We start from the raw sequence: 17,559 nt of genomic DNA on the forward strand, positions 1-17,559 counted from the left end.
TAATAGCGATCAAAAGAACGGCAAAGTGAGACAAATTGAAATCAGTTGGGTTTGTAAGGAATTTGTGTGCTTGTATATTGAATTAATCAAGACAACAGGTCAACATGGAGGAAGAGTTGAGTTCACACTGACAGCAAATTAAGAGGAGCAGATCAGGAAACAGGGAGGCTTCTTACTAACATATAAAATATACTTTTACAAATCTCTTATATAGGCCTGCTTCTCTCTGCAGTTGAGGTATATAAAGAATTTATGGTATCTTCATTTATAGATATGCTCCACTGGTTTTGTTACAGTTTTCTCTCAGCTCACTGTTGTATTGAAACGGGGCAGCTGTGGCTCAGAAGGTCCACTGATCAGAGGGTTGGTGGTTCCATCCCTGACCCCCCCCCAGTCCACATGTCCAAGTGTCCTTCAGCAAGATACTGAACCTCTAATTACTGCACGGTGACGTGCCGCCACTGGTGTGTGAGTGTGAGAAGCAGGAACAACATCGTGAAGCGCTTTGGATTAAAGCACTATATAAACGTGGTGAGTTTCAACACAACAACAGTGAGCTCAGAGGAAATGTTAGGATTTCAGCACAAACACAGACACAGCAAAATTAGGGAATGTATCTTCAACCAATAATCAACCATAGTTTAGTTGTCACGGGCAGATTATGAGAAGCTCTGTGTGATTTCATGGAAAGTGGGCTTGCCATAGTACTACCCAGTGGTTGTTTCTCAATGATACATGAATGCAGTAGACATTAAATCAACAAGAATCAGAAGAAATGAAAAGAAAGAATAGGATCGTAATGATTGGTACCAAACTGCCTGGAGAAATGTCCAGTTTCAACCCAGCGGGGGGGGGTTTGATCCTCACGCTGCATGTCAGCTGCTCAGTCAGGAGCTTGTTTGACCTCCAACTATGACCAAAGCTCCTCACAAGGTCTTGTTGCTGATAAGAAGGACTGCAGAGTCACAACAGAAACGTCTCTTCAGGAATGGCTGAATGAATCCGCATCAGTCTGCTAAAGAGGTGTTCATCTCCCTCACACACACACACACACACACACACACACACACACACACACACGTTCCTATAGGCTGATACATGGTTTCTCTTTGTAAGCTGCCAATATCTGCCAATGCCAATGCTGATAGTCAGTATCTATAAAGTTCAGATTAGAAAGTATTGATCCAGAATGAATTCCTCTCAAGGTGATTTTAAAAAACCCTTAAAAACTGTTTAAAAAGCAGCCGAGAGTCCTGTTTTTGTTGCTCAGGAGTACAACTCACTCAGATTTGAGGTACATGAGCCACAGTCAAATCACTGGTGCAGTTGTCTGACAACAAAACCAGAAACATATGTCAATGAATAAAAGTCAAAGAAGGTGAGGAGGAGGAGGAGGAGGAGGAGGAGGAGGCCCAGTAGAGCTACCAGGCTGTGTTGACTCAACATGGAGGAAATTTTAAAAGTGCAAAATTTCATTTAATGTCAGTTTCAACAACATGATGGATGCAAACATGTGAATTCACTCCGGGTGTCGGGAATTTAAGTAAAACACGTCCATGTGAGTTGAAACTGTTAAAAAGCTGTGACTGTTCAGTCTGAATGCTCCGATGAAGAAGAAGAGGAAGGAGAGATGTAGCTGCTTTCCTTTTGTTTCAGTGTTTCAATGTTCACATTCTAATTGTTTATATCACTAATTTATAGATATATATCCAGTAAAGTTAGACACACTGAGGCTGTGTACAAAGTTTGATGCAATATGAACAACATATAAAAATTAAAAAACACACACTTCATGTGGATTTGGTCCCGTGGGGAATGCTGAAAGCTCGGATCAGTCACTCCTTAAACCTCGGAGAATAAAGAATAAAAAAGCTAAATATCAGGCCCATGTATAGTCAGTAGACACACACACACACACACACACACACACACATGCTCGCTGGGAGATTCGTATGGATGGTAGCAGGAGGTGTGGGTTGTGCTGGTGACCAGGTGCCATGTTGTTTAAATATGTCGGGTGAGTACTAGTAGGCCTGGCCCGTCTCGACCTGCAGCAGTCCCAGTACAGCCGAGTGGTCGGTGAGCTTCATCCTGCGCTGGCTGGACAGGCCCACGTTCTTGGCCAGATAATCCACAGCAGCTGAGGAAGACAGGAGAGAGAGGAAGAGGAGTTCATCATCATCTCAGTCTACCTAAAGCATGTTATGTTGCATTTAACATGAAAATGATATTAAATGTTTGAATCATCCTTCATACTAACAGATAAAGTGTTAAAGGATGAAGCTGCTGTGTTTGTCCAACTCTGAATACTATGATGATGTTGATGATGATGAAGGAACATGTTACCAGGGGCAACAGTGTGGCTCTGACATGTTTGTACAACCCTGTCTCTTACGTTCATATATGACTTAACTGCAACAGCAGATAAGTCTTCCATGTTTTCTTTTGTTTGTTTGTTTGTGTTTGTTTGTGTTACACACATCCACTCACCACTGATCCACTGACTGACTGTTTCACACATTACATTCATATTTTGTTGCAATTTCTTTAAAAAATAAATAGAATTGATTGATTTTGAGTAGAACCGTCATGGCCTGGAGCTGGATCATAACCAGTAAATATATGATAGTTATGTTCAGGCAGTGGCAGCTCTTAGTTAAGGTTAGCAGACAGACAGACAGACAGACAGACAGACAGACAGACAGACAGGTAGCTGGCATTAATGCTCAGCGTACTGCTCTGTGAGACTGGTGGATGGATGTTGGCCCTCCCTGGTTCAGCTGCTGATAACTTGTCTGTTGTAGTGCAGCAGAGAGAGAGAGAGAGAGAGAGAGAGAGAGGAGGGCTGACAGCAGATATGATGTGACACGGTGTGTTTGGGTGTGTGTGTGTGTGTGTGTGTGTGTGTGTTGTGGCTATCGGAGGGGGGGTGGAGATAAGTATGGCATGTCAGTTAGGATGCTAGTGTGCACAGAAAGGAAGCTGTCACTCTCTTCTGAGGACTGGGAGAAAGAAGAGCACCTATGGGTGGGCAGGTCTGTCTGCCAAGGTGCCAGTCACCCAGACAACTGGTGGGGGAGCAGTGTGTGTGTGTGTGTGTGTGTGTGTGTGTTTGTGTATATGTGTTTCACAGGGGTTTAGTGAGGCCCTCTAAAGGAAGCTGTTTTTTTCCTGTCAACCAGATTTATACCTTAAATCCCTGTTGAGCAGTCACACTGAGAGTCTTCTGCCTCCGAGATAGAGCCTGATAACACACACTAACACGCATGCACATGCACAAACACACACTCACACACACACCTCAGCTATTTTGACAGTATGCACTTTAATCTGTCAGGTGCTTCCTGAATTAGAACAAGTGAAGAGTCAAATGTCTGAAGTTAAGTCAGTCTGCAGGAGGGAGAGGTGGGGGTGGAGGGCAACGCAAAGAAGGATCATTTATGGCATCACAGACGTTTTCTTTAAGAAACATATTTTAAACATATTATAGCTGTAATGTTGGTGATCATATCGTATCATCATATCAGACGGATCCACGGTTTAATGGAACATCTCATCGTTATCAACACAATTAAGAGCCAAGTTGTAGCAAACTGGAGTGATCCTTTAATGAATTACAGCCTTACTGGAGCTCCACACTTCATGATCCAGTGTTAATGCCGACAAAGAGCTTTTTATGTAGCGAAGGTGTGGATGTTCCTGTAGCAGTCTGACTGTCTCTGACTGTAACCATGTTGTAGCTGCCAGGCTGACGTACTGTAGATAATCTGTGATAATGTCTAAACCTGCGTTTACTGATTCTTCTCCACAACAAGTCGTGATCATCAGTTTATAAGTTGATATGTTGAGCTCGTTAGCTAACAGCTGCTCATGTAGTGAGGCAGAGAGCAAGAGTGTGAGGACGTGCTGGTGAACGGGCTTTTAGTGTGCATGTCCTGTCACAGACCTGCTTAACTATACTTTTATTATTTATTAATATATATTCATTTGTCATAATTATGTTCTAGTTGCCATTAGGGATGTACCATATCATGTCATTCATGATAATACTGGAATAAATCTAGACATTTGTCATGACAATATTTACTGTATTATGATGTTGATGTTGTTATGACGACATACAGCAGGTGACTTCACCTCACACAACATATCCCATCATCCAGTAACTATAGCGACCGAGTCACCATCTGATCTGCTCAGGTGACGGTGACTCATCTACATTTACACTGTTGTGATCATTACTCAGAGCAACATGTAGGAGTTCTTACAGTCAGTCACAGTCAGGAGGGGATGTGAGAGGAAGGACAGCAGGTATTGATATATTGGTATATTGGTATTGATCAGCTGACTACTTTCTATCAGAGAGTTTTTAAATCAGAGCACAGAGTCGCAGCTCTGTCTCTGTCTGCTTCACCAAAACAACCTGTGGATCCACCGTCTGTCTCACAGACTGAATACAGGAGCTGACTGTAGACCTGTAGATCTCATATCCTTACAGATATCTGATTATGTAATTTCAACACATGAAATCACACGTCTGTATCTTGGGTATGTTTGTCATGTATGTCATGGTGCAGTTCCAGAAAAAAGCCACATATGATTTATGGTATAAATGTATTTTTTCCTCTAAAAGACAGTGAGAGCATTGTAACATTTAACCACCAAACAGCAACACTGTGCACGTTAGTGAAGAGTGTGAAGTCTAACTCCAACCCTGGACACAGCAGGACTTACTCTGGCCGTACTGGCTGTACTGGTAGCCGGCGGCTGCCACAGCTGGGTCCACGCTGTAGCTGGTGGCGCTGTATGTGGGGGGGCAGTAGGACTGAGATGACGGGAGGCTGTCCACCGTCTTAATGGAGGCGTCGGCTGAACGCTGGCTGCAGCTGGCTGAGATGGCGTTGGACGGAGAGGAATCCAAGGCGCTGTGGAGCGGTGAGATGGAGAAGTCGTGTTGCGGCTGTGAGGAAACACCGCTGGTGTTACTCAGGATGCTCATCACCTGCAGACAAACAGGAAGACATATTTATTATACAACAACAACCACAACTAAGAACCTCACATCAAAATTATACAGTTTCTGGGAACAACAAAAAGGTACCATGTAAGTCAATTCATTTCATTTGTGTCATAGCAAAGATTTCAAGATTTTCAAAATGGGAAATGCAACAGAATAAACCAGGAATGGATCATGTAGTTATCATTACAGCAGCATCAGTCAGTCTGTTACCATGACAGCTGCTCCTTGATGCTGAGTCCTCATGATCTTTGTGACCACCTGAGCTTTTTGTTTATAGTTTCACTATCAGGCCAAAATGTCAAACACATGATGTCTCACAATCTAGCAGGCAAACTGCCCTGAAATACCAAATACATACCCAACTCTATGTAGCAGATACCACTCTCCTTCATTAATCAATACAGATATCAGAATTATTGTCAAAGCATTAAAAACAGAACTGAATCAGTTATTTCATATCTTTCATTCAGATCAAACTGGATTCATCACAGACTGTCTAGATGTAGAAAAACCTTCCAGTCATTTCTTTAATAGTTCATTTACACTAATTTGTCTATTTCTATTGAATATGGAAGCACAACGTATCGGTGACGATGATATTATTGGCCAGTGAATAAGAAAATTACATTACACTCAAAAACACTTTCATTATATTTTACTTGAGTCAACGACAACACTGGTTACCAAGTACAACAAAATCCACTAGCAGGGGAGATTCAACCTCTCTGCCCACAGTCAACTCCTGGTCCCACATTAAACCACAGTCAGCTTGTTATGCTAATAGCGGACTGTAATGAAGACCCATTTAAACCAGTTCCCTTAGTCCTGCTTCACCATATAGAACATTTATGTTACACACATGTTATCCGTGTTTTCTTTACTGTTGGCCTGGTTTCTGTCTGTTGCTGTGTTGGTGTTAGTTGTTAGTTTGTAAGTGATTCAGGGGCCATGAAAACCTGGCCGGCCTGTTAATGTTGGTACAGATTCAGAGAGAACACAGAGAAAAGGGGGGAGGAGAGAGAGAACGAGTGGAAGAGAGATAGAGAAATGGAGAGGGAAGAGGGGTAGAGCCTCAAGGACCCCAGGAGGTGTCAAAGCCTAACATGGGCGAGGAGGTGAGGGGTTTCTAGCAGCCTGACACTTCCTTTCAGGGCAACAAGGAGGTGGCCTGTCACCACGGAGCGGCCCATTGTGTTGCTTGAAAGTGGAATTTATTCAAATCTTCATATTTAGCATAAACTCACTGACATCAATTAAAGGCACTTGGATCACCGGGTGAAATATTTGGACAACCATAATATGAGAAAGCACCAGGGTTCCTCCCAGTGACAGAGAGGAGCTGGGATATTAGAGCTGAGCTGTGAGCTCAGTCAAGAACTAACTGAGCTGTTTATTCTTCACACTCAGACCTGAGCTCATAGTAGATAATATCATGTAAAAGCTTTCAACCATACTGGAACATGATACTTTGACCATTACACCCAGTCACACCAGTCGGACATAAAGAACATACTGGTAGTCAATGTGAACGTAGTCTCTCATGATGTGATGCAAAGGAAACCTACTGGAATACTGAATGTATATCTACAGGATGTGTGTGTGTAGTTTACACAATGAGGAAACAGATTATAAATCCTTTCTTTCTTATGATGGGACGACATCACTCAGTGATTTGTAGCTTATTTATTTTATATGATCTTCATATTTTAATATTATTGTGATATTACTATGTGATATCATTTATTTCAGGTGTTTAGAGTGTAAACAATCTGTTTTTACTGTTTACGCCGGTTTACACGACTAAATAAAGGCTTTAATAGAACATAAACACATAAACTTCTTTCTACTCCTTTTCAAACATGTCATATTTAATTTGTGTTGTTAACGAGAATGTGTTTATTGAGTTTTATTGTTATTATTGTTTTTGTCTGTTTTCTATTTTTACATGTTTGAAATGAATTGACTGACTGACTTAAACACATCTACGGGTTGATTGGACTGGAGTGTTTGATTAAAATAGTTTATTAATATTTGAAGCATCATTCATCGTTGCTCTTGTTATGTTTATGTTTAGTAAACTACTGTTGTTAAAATAAATTCATTTAATTCACTTCAACTTTGGAGATATAGGAGCTGATATATCTGTGATGATAATCATGTTAGATTCATAGAAAGCATCTTCAGCACAATGTTTTCTTTTTCATGATTTAGCTAATTAAATAAGGACAGCATGGATAACACACTATGTAAGTAGATAGATGGTTCAATAACCAGGGTTGAGCAGCAGGTTTTATCCTGGCGTTAGTTATCCTCCTGCAAGCCAAGACGATAATATGAAGTAATGAGGAAACTAGTATTTTGCTATTTATTGATTCTGATGCTAAACTATACATATGGTTACTGCTCCTACACTTTGTCTCTCTGGTTGTCTGTACTGCTGGATTCTGTCTCTCTCTTCCTCCCTCATCACTCAGCACACACTGCTCATGGCGCATGTCTTGCACCTGCTGCAGATTAGCTGCTGCTGCTGCTGCTACTGCAGCAAACATGTTTGGGAGTTTAGCACATTTTGCTGCCTCCAGCTCTAAAGATTTAAATTTTTCTCCAGCAGTTTTTCTATACCTCCTTTGCCCCTTTTTTGTTCCCTCACTCTTGCTCTGCTTCTGACTGCATCATCATTCGTTCTGTCTCTCAGCTCGAGAAGGGGAAGAGTGTGGATGTGATTGGGCAGATATCAGATAAGAGATAAACCAGTGGACCATTCATGTCATCTCTCCCTGCTCTGTGGGCTAGGTCAAAAACAAAAAAGACAGACTAAAACAGACCCATCAACCCACCAGCAGACTGCCTGGTATGCCCGGTGGCCAGTCCTGCCTGGTTAAATTAGTGGTCAAGTAAAGTATAGTATAGTTAAGTATAAGTATCTGGGTGACCTGACCCTTTAATGTGAAAACAGGAGCCCAGTGTTCAGGCTGAAAGTCCCTAAACTACAGCAACAGTAACCATAATATTACTGACGCTAACCAATGACGCTGCTATGTTAGAGGAAACTCTCTTCTTTGTTGCTTTCTGTACTCAGTCTTCTTCTGCAGCTGCAGCCCACTGATAGTTACTGATACTCATACTTACAGCTATTGTAGCTAGTAGTTAACTCAGGGCTTCTCAAAACATTCCCAGCAAGCATTTCTCCAAGACAACATCCACGTGGTGACCACTGGTGTCAAAATGTGTGCACAGCAGCACACGGTTTCATGTCATTCAATCAAACCTCTTTCAGACAGCAGGAACACCTGTGAGGAGGATCTACTCAATGCTTGTTTGACCCGTTCATGTGAGACAGCTGTTACCCTGTTTCTCACTGTTAGCAGAGATTAAACTGAATTACATTCAATCATTTGCAGATAAAAGTAAAGTTTCAGTGTCTCCCCTCTGTCTATCTACATGCTCTCTCTCTCTCTCTCTCTCTCTCTCTCTTTCTGTCTCTTTTTTTGTTGAGTCAATTAAATGATGGTTAAACACCAGTATCATCATAATTCCTGGTAGCAATACCAGTTAAACCAAGCCAACCTGCATCCAACCCTGGTCTAGAGGAGGGTCATGAAGGATGGTTGACCCATACAGACGCAGGTTTGACCTCCGCAACAGTGTCAGAATGAATGAGGTATAATTCACTCAGATACTGTAACAGGTCTGAAAATGATAAAAACAACCCACTAAACTGTAAATATGTAGTAATACAAGCTGCTGTAATGTACTTATGTGTAACTTCAAAAATAACTAACCATACAAGTTAAAGACTCAGTATGCAAACATTACATGCAGCACCAGATTTGGTGCGTAGTTTATAATTATATGTGAGAAATGAACAGGTGGGTTATATTGAGCTTGTGCAAAGTGCTCGGTCTGCCTGTCCTCCTGTAGATACAGAATGAAACTGTAGAGATGTTGAATAGAGAACAACGATGTGCTTTACGTGAGTCAAGGTCATCTCCTCACTAAAAGGGTGAAAGCCAGTGAAACACAGACTCAAAAAACTCAGATAGACAGAAGGTGGATGAGGTGATAAACCTCCAGGTCAAACAGTGTGAGGAGTCTTTAAGAGATGAAGAGATGAGAGGAGGACAGAGGTGTGCAGATGTGCCAGGGTTATCTCTGTGCCACACACATCCATCTTCAGCCTCTCAAGACTCTACTTTAAAACACTCTTTGAATCGTTTACTGTATTAGGGTCCAATGTGTCATGACCTGTCAGAACAGCGCGCCTGGTATTTCTATATCTGTGTCTTGAGTGTCTTAACGGCTCTATTTTTGTATGTTAAGCACAGAGGCTGAGAGCGCTACAGATAGTTATAGAGAACACTGTACATCAAATTTCCAATTCTTTTTTTTTTTTTTTTACAGCATTTTCTATATTTATGTAGAAAAAAGAAGCATCTGTGGTTAATGTAAGGACAGTTTTGCTTTTTGCACTGACTCCACTATGACGTCTCAAGCAGTGTTATATTATAGCTTTAAGTCTTGTATATTGTTTGTGTGTGGTTCAAATATTGTAAAACGTCTGTTGGTTTATTGACATTAAGTTCACTCAACTGAGGCTGTTCTAATCCACAGTATCACTCTTGGTAAATACCTGAGTGAGGATCAGGACTACTGTTGCAATATTACAGAGATGATATCATACCAGTGTCAGGCTGCTCAGCATCATCTGATTTACCTGGCGAGGCAGCTGGATTCATACGAGAATCCATCTTGTCAGGCTTCAAGTTACGCACTTGTGTCAGAACACTGATTGGTCCGAACCACTGGTGGTCCAGTGTCCTCTGAGGATTCTGATCTCATGATCTTGCAAGGTAAGATGGTGATAGATGGCGATAGATAGCGATAGATGGTGATAGATGGTGATCGATGGTGATAGATGGTGATCGATGGTGATAGATGGCGATCGATGGCGATAGATGTTGATAGATGGCGATCGATGGTGATAGATGTTGATAGATGGTGATCGATGGTGATAGATGTTGATAGATGGCGATCGATGGCGATAGATGGCGATCGATGGTGATAGATGTTGATAGATGGCGATCGATGGTGATAGATGTTGATAGATGGTGATCGATGGTGATAGATGTTGATTGATGGCGATCGATGGTGATAGATGTTGATAGATGGCGATAGATGGTGATCGATGTTGAAGGATGGCAATAGATGGTGATCGATGTTGAAGGATGGCAATAGATGGCGATCGATGGTGATAGATGTTGATAGATGGCGATCGATGGTGATAGATGTTGATAGATGGTGATAGATGTTGATAGATGGCGATCGATGGTGATAGATGTTGATAGATGGTGATAGATGGCGATAGATGGCGATAGATGGTGATAGATGGCGATAGATGGTGATAGATGGTGATCGATGGTGATAGATGGTGATAGATGTTGATAGATGGCGATAGATGGTGATAGATGGTGATAGATGGTGATAAATGTTGATAGATGGTGATAGATGGTGATCGATGGTGATAGATGTTGATAGATGGCGATCGATGGTGATAGATGGCGATCGATGGCGATAGATGGTGATAGATGGTGATCGATGGTGATAGATGTTGATAGATGGCGATCGATGGTGATAGATGGCGATCGATGGTGATAGATGGTGATAGATGGCGATCGATGGCGATAGATGGTGATAGATGTTGATCGATGGTGATAGATGGCAATAGATGGTGATAGATGGTGATTGATGGTAATAGATGGTGATAGATGTTGATAGATGGCGATCGATGGCGATCGATGGTGATAGATGGCGATCGATGGTGATAGATGGTGATCGACATCCAAACAGTTTCCTTCCTCTCAGACAGTTCTGTGTAACAAATCATCTGGTGTGTCAGGTTACCATCTGATCACAGTGATATTTATTCTCCAAAGAGAATAAACAACAAGTAATGCTTTTCATCAGAAGGCCGGGATGTTTTGTAAGGTAAACTCAATGGTCTGTTATGGTGCCCAGTGCACCACCAACCTTTTATATTTCTGCTCAACTGTTTAGATGATATTTGGAAACTTGCTGAGTTCCTAAATGTTGACCTGAAAGACTGTTGAGGGATTTTCGGGCCTTATGAGACCTACATCAGGGAGTGTAGGTGAAAGGTGGAAGATGACAATATGCTTCAAACAAAGTGCTTGTCAGATTATTGAACAGGATTATTGAACCTCCCTCCCTTCACACCTGTCTGATGGTGGAAATGGTGGGAAATCTGAAACTTACAATTCTTGTTACTTTTCAAAACAGACAATCTTGACACTCTCGCCCACTTCACGCAGTGATTGGCCAGGTGTGTGGAGGTGTGAGAGTAGGCACAGTTTAAACCTCTCTCTCAACATCCTTTCTTTCGTTCTTCACAAATCTACTTCCATCACTTTTCATACGTACAAGTGAGTGAAAAACCATGAAAGGCCATGTGTGTGTGGCTGCTCAGAGTCTGTTAATCACGTGTCTTTTAGAGTCTGTCAGTCCTAGAAGTGTTTGGTTAGCTCTGTTTAACCTGCAGGACCTTCTGACGGCTCATGAAACGTGTTTTTCTGCCACAAAAGAAATAAATTCATGACAAGTGAAAACGAGTCTCAAGCGATTTTTGACGTCTTTACTACAGAAACACACCCAGGATTGAATTATCTGTCAAGCAGTCAAGAATTACTGCTGTCACATATGAAAAAGACGGTCTGAAAACTGCTGGACAGGTGTACGTGACTGATAGACAAGCTACACAAATGCGGGATTTACATTCTGCTCTAATCATATTATTTCACTTTTACAAGGGAAAAGGTTTCAAGGATGAGGACTCACTTCTCCTTGGATTAACTCTATCTCAGGGACACTATCCCAACAGGACCAGTGTGAAAGGGAACACGTGTTGGACAAGGGCGAGTCGTTATACCACCAGGGTCATAATGTGTGTTATGTCAGCTGATATGAAACAAAGTAATAGCAGCAGAGAAATGTCAAAGATGTGTTGGAGGTCATTTAGAAACAGTCTCTATATATAGTTTGTCCACCAGAGAACACTGACAAAGGTTAGAGTGGCATCTCGCTCACTACATATGATGGTCACTATTCTTTAATAACCAAATTAAAGGGACCTTATCCAAAACTATTGGCTGCTACATAATATGAGTACTGATCTAAACCACCAGTATCAGCCAGGCTCCTGTCCACTGATTCCAGCTGCAGTCCAACATGATCACTGACACCTGACTCGGCAGATGGATGGATGGATGGATGCAACATTGAGGGTTAACCTATTGTTAATGTTAACTTTCACTACAACACATCACTGTGATTTACCTCCAAGTGTCAGGTTGAGCCTGTGTTGTGGGCGGACGCAGCAGCTGGGATTAAGGCTGATGTTGAGATGCTGCTGGCGTTATACAGGATCTATCACTGTCTTCCATTGAATTGTAAGTCAGACAGTAATTGCAAAGCACATGGAGCATGTCAGCGTTGAATGCAGAATATCTGATGCAATCAGAGGTGATTATGAGATTAATGCTATTTCACTTCAAGCAGATGTGTTTATTCGTCAGAGGCCGTAATCCTGAAAATCCCAACCCCCCCCATCAGTGATGAAAAATAAATCAAATGTCAATTTGTTATGACGAAGACATATTTAAATATATAGAGCTGCAACAATGACAAATATCCTGTAGAAACGTATCAGAGGAAATAAGATTAACTAAATGAGAACCTGAGTGAGCGTCGCTGTGATGTTAAAGTGGGGAATACCACCATGAGATATGGAACATTTTACTACTGTCTTTGAACGTTGCAGTAGTCTGTAAACAGCAAATCATTCAAGACAGCTGAAATCAACTCAAGGTCCACTTACTCACACGTTCCGAGGCTTTCAATCAAACGGTCAAGTGTCAATCTCAACTTTTAGTCATAAAGTCCTGAAGGTGTCTGAGTAGCAAGTGGTTGATGCTGCCACCTCTGTTGATTATGGTCCAAAACTCAGGAAGAAGCTTGTTCCTGGACCTTGAGTTGAGAGTTTTTGTCAACTGCTGTTAACAAGCACAAGAAAGGTCGAGCTAAACAAAATTAATTTCTGGATTTGACAAATTGTCAAATCGTGGTCAGGACCTTTATTTACCCAAACCACACGGAGAGCCAGGTCATCATTTAAAACCTTTTTGTATTGGAGACTTTTATTCCACAGCACTAATGTTATCAGTAAAATACTCAACGTACTGCAGCTGCTTCTGCTTTGTCTTTTTTTCTATTTAACATTGAACTTCTGTCAGTAAACCTACTACTACCTGCACATATGTTTCATCCCTTTCCTGCTTTTTTGTTAAGATTCACTGATGGTACCTTAACTCTGATAGAAAAAAAACAGCAAAGCAGAAATAATTGTGATTGATGAGGGAATGAGATCAGTGTCACTGTAACTCAGAGCAGCAGAGTGATGAGTCGCCACGATAATTATAGACATTTACAGTGTTTAATTTTATTGTAATTAACTGATACATTAATCAGTTTTAAAAGGCTATTATAACGTGATTAGTTAAATTAGCATTTAAGTGATGCATTTTAAAAATAACACATAACAGCTGGCTCCTGCCGACATATAACAGCTGGCCAATCAGAGCTCCTGCTGCTTAAGACTTCAGTTTTAGGCGCTACAGAGCTTCTACATCTTTAAATTCAAGTTTCAAAGAGGGAAACAAATGAACTGAAATGGCACACGATAGGCAATAAAATAACATAAATAAAAAATAAATAAAATACCAAACAGTTAAATTCAAAGTCTGTTAAACATTTATTTTAGACATTATTAAAGACAGAATAAGGAGACAAAATTATTAATTCTCAAATTGAATTGATTTAGATTGTTTTTATTCTTTTTTAAATTGATCAATGTATTGACTGACTGTAGTCAAACACAGTCTACAATCAGCGCTGTTCTTTACCTATGCTTTAATTACACCTCTATTTGAGACTATTTGAATATTTTATTATAATAAAATATTATTTTATGTGCAGAAATTGTGTTCTTAAAGTGTGTATTCATCTTTCTGAGACTCAACCGCTGCTGAAATGTAAATGTGTCGCTACGTGATTCAGTTTCAGTAGGAGATCATTCAGCCTTTCCAGGTAACCAGTTTGTGCACCAGTTCATCCACATCTGGGCTTTTTCTTTATGTGAGAACAAAGAGTAGCTACATGTTCCACTCCTGCAAGGCCTCACACTAAGCAAGGGTTAAAGCTCTCCTCATGGCTCTCATCCAAGAGAGGGTTACACTTATACTCCAACAGCTTATAGAGAGATAACTGGTGGAGTATTCACTACTCTAATCATCCTCTGCTCCTCACTAACACCAGCCATGCCTCCCCCCTCCTCTACCTCCTCTACATCTCCTCCAAACTAACTGGTAACCTTTAATGATTTCAGGCCAAGTGGCTCTTTATCAGAGCAGGCTGAGGTCAAGGCAGATGATGGAAGCAAGCAGGAGCTGTTTGCTCAAGCAGCGGGGGGTCGGCCCACTGAGGGATGTCAGGTCAAACAGCAGCTGACAGTGTTAATATCTGCTCTTCCTACCATAATGACATGTAAATAAACAGAGAGATGGCTCTCAGCTGGAGGCTGACAGGCAGAGCGCTGCTGGAACCAGCGGGCAGCTGGGCCCTGAACGCCTCGCGGAGACAGACAGAAACGTGCAGTGGAAATATCTATACTGGCTTTGCATTATCTTTACCTTCCAGTATCCAAAGTTACTGACACAGAATAATACATCAAATCCATTAGAGCTGTAAAACAGGCAGTGTGGTCCTGTACCTGCACTGGTACCCGCTTTGTTCAGGTTGGTTCATCTTATTTTGCAGCCTCATAAAGACGATGAGACACATTCGCTGCCTCAGCAGTTAATGCACATCAGAGGACGTTTGAGAGAATTTGTGCCTCTGAAATCTTGATATTCTATGAATACCAATCTCCAAAAGATAATCATGTTGATTACCCCCTGATGTTTCATCTAGCATCACCATCAGGTGATCACTAGTCCATACTGGTGACATCTGCTGTGGAGGTTTGATGACCTTTGCTCTGGTGTTAGTAATCACAGCAACATTTACACATTTACTGACTCTCTCACCTCTCAGATGATCCCTTTCACTATCGGTCATTACATTAATCAACGTATCGTTTTCCACCATGCAATTCCTCACAAATTAAATGTTTAATACTCTGATTGAAACCACTACTGATGGTAGGTTATGTTTTGTATTGTCAGTATTTTTAGTCACACATGTAAGGTTGTGTTTGTTTCACAAAACTGTGAGCTGCATATTCTACCTCACAGCTAGTGACATCATGTACTTTTCTGTACTATAGTAATAAGCATTACATAGTATTGCAAATACTTATTTATATATATATATATATACTATAACAATACTATGCAAAGACTATGTATTGTTAAAATGCACACACAGACCTCCATCAGAGGCTTTCCAGGAAAGTGTGAAGTATATGAACACATCTAGCTTGGATGTAGTGACATCATTATTACCTTTAGACCTCAGTCTTCATGCTCTGGGGTTGTTTTAGTCATACAAGATGAATGTAAATCACATTCCCTTATATTTGTCTGTTTAATTGTGAATGCAGCAGCAGCAGCATCACACATCATCTGTGGAGAGGATCTGACAGCCGTACGCATTTACCTGCTATCCTGGTACGAGAATTCATTTTCAATGCTGGATGGGACACTATGTCAGAGATGTGAGGGTTTTTCCTCTGGCCAATCAGAATCAGGTATTCTCTGTGGTCATGGCACATGTGTTTGTAGAAACTGATAAGATAAATTTGGAGTTTCACAGGAACTAGAGGTGCTTTAACACTTTTCTAGCCACCCGGCGGGTCGGACGGCAGCCTGGGCTCCATTTAGCTTCTAGGAGAGGAGAAATAAAGAAAAAATAGATTCTACATTCAACATCCCATTAGTGGATATGATTTAAATTCCTCTGCTTTCTGGCATCTTGCTTGAGTAGGTCTCTTATTTATTTATTTGCAATAAAGCTCCTTGCTTTGCTTCTTGCCAAACTGAAGCAGAGTCTGTTTTTCAGCCGATTTCTAATTAACAGCTATCCCCCTGCTCTCCTCCTCAGTATGGGAATGATGTAAATATATGCGCTCATCCTTTTTGATTTGTTGACATGGGAGTGTGCCAGTTGACAGCGTGCCCAGTCAAAGGGCTTAATACTACAAATTTTAATAGCAGCTGAGACTAATATTAGGCACCGCACTCATTGACATTCAGGTGAACGCAGCCGTGTCAACACACTGTGAGTCGGGGGCTGCAGGAGGACGGGCACAGGAATGGGGGGTGTTTTTATTTTTTAATGTGGGGGGAGGGGCTTGATGTGGGGGGGGGGGGGGGGTGTCACAACCCAAAGATATTTTTCCCCCCTCACTGTCTGGCAGCTCGCTCCGTGCCCGGGCTTCTTGATTATAATTCAACACATTCGGTCATTGATTTTTAAAATTTGGTTACTGTGTTAATGGACGTGTATGTGGTAGTGGTGCAGGGGGGTGGGGGGGCAGTGTGAGAAGAGGCCCCCCCCCACATCCCCACACCCCACCTCCTTATCTCAGGCCGACAGTTGTCAGGAATCACGAGCAGAGGCCTGAGTTAGCGAGGCAGGCAGGCAGGCCTGGGGATATGGATCAAAGAGACAGAGCTGGGGAACCAAAGCAGCTCTGATCCCCCTACACTGAAAGCCACTCTATTCTATCCTTACTCGCCCGCTCTCTCTCCCTCTCTCTCTCTCTCCCTCACCCCGACATCAAATAGCGAGCCAGAGAGCTCCACCATTCCAAAGCAGGCTAAATCTTCCTCTCACAACAAACCAGAGAGGAAATGAGAGCGAGCGAGCGAGAGGAGAAATGTGTTCTTCTTCTTTACTGGTGTGATGCATTGATGTGTTGGGGTCACTGTGGAAAGTAATAGTTTCATCTTCAGTGCCAGGTCACTAAGTTGTCTGACCTGACAAAAAGGGATTAGTGATCCGGCATCACTGGCTGTCTGAGTGAAAAAAAAATAAAAAACTCCTCATCACTTAGAAGGCTCAAAAGCAAAATAGATTTATGGGAATTTGTCAAAACGTGTGGTTGAAATAAAAAATAAATAAAATAAAAAACGCTTTATTTTTTGCGGCTTTTTGAGGCAGGAGGGAGGTTGTAACAACGCTGATGATGAAGCTGTGAAAAGGGTTTCTATTTACTCATGCAGTGCCATCACAGAGACGGCGTTTCATACTGTCATTTTGTCTTTCTGTCAATAAGACTTGGAATTGGCTGCACTCTCCATCTCCACATGAAAGTCAGCCTCTAATTCTTTCCCATTCAATTTCAGCGGAGGCACAGAAATGGCTTGTGTGAATTACATTCCAAATGCAATATAGCTGTTTCAAATTGAATTATTGCCTGTCAGACGTACAGCATATGGTCTCCCTGCAATTTTGAAGTGGGATCT

At 41.6% G+C, this 17,559-nt stretch overlaps 1 protein-coding gene across 4 annotated transcripts in view; it reads right to left on the reverse strand.

Moving 5' to 3' along the window:
• Positions 1-374: 374 nt before the first annotated feature.
• LOC121895699 (paired box protein Pax-7-like) overlaps positions 375-17,559 on the reverse strand; it is a 61,604-nt gene continuing 44,419 nt past the window's right edge. For all 4 annotated transcript variants that reach the window (XM_042409114.1, XM_042409113.1, XM_042409112.1 and 1 more), the window contains 2 exons: positions 4,735-5,002; positions 375-2,140 (listed from right to left, as the gene is read on the reverse strand). In XM_042409114.1, the coding sequence (XP_042265048.1) occupies positions 2,025-2,140; positions 4,735-5,002 (384 nt within the window). In that variant the 3' untranslated portion in view covers positions 375-2,024. The remainder of the gene's footprint in view (positions 2,141-4,734; positions 5,003-17,559) is intronic.

Source organism: Thunnus maccoyii, chromosome 4 (genome assembly GCF_910596095.1).
Source record: "Thunnus maccoyii chromosome 4, fThuMac1.1, whole genome shotgun sequence".
In the NCBI taxonomy this organism is placed as follows: Eukaryota; Metazoa; Chordata; class Actinopteri; order Scombriformes; family Scombridae; genus Thunnus; species Thunnus maccoyii.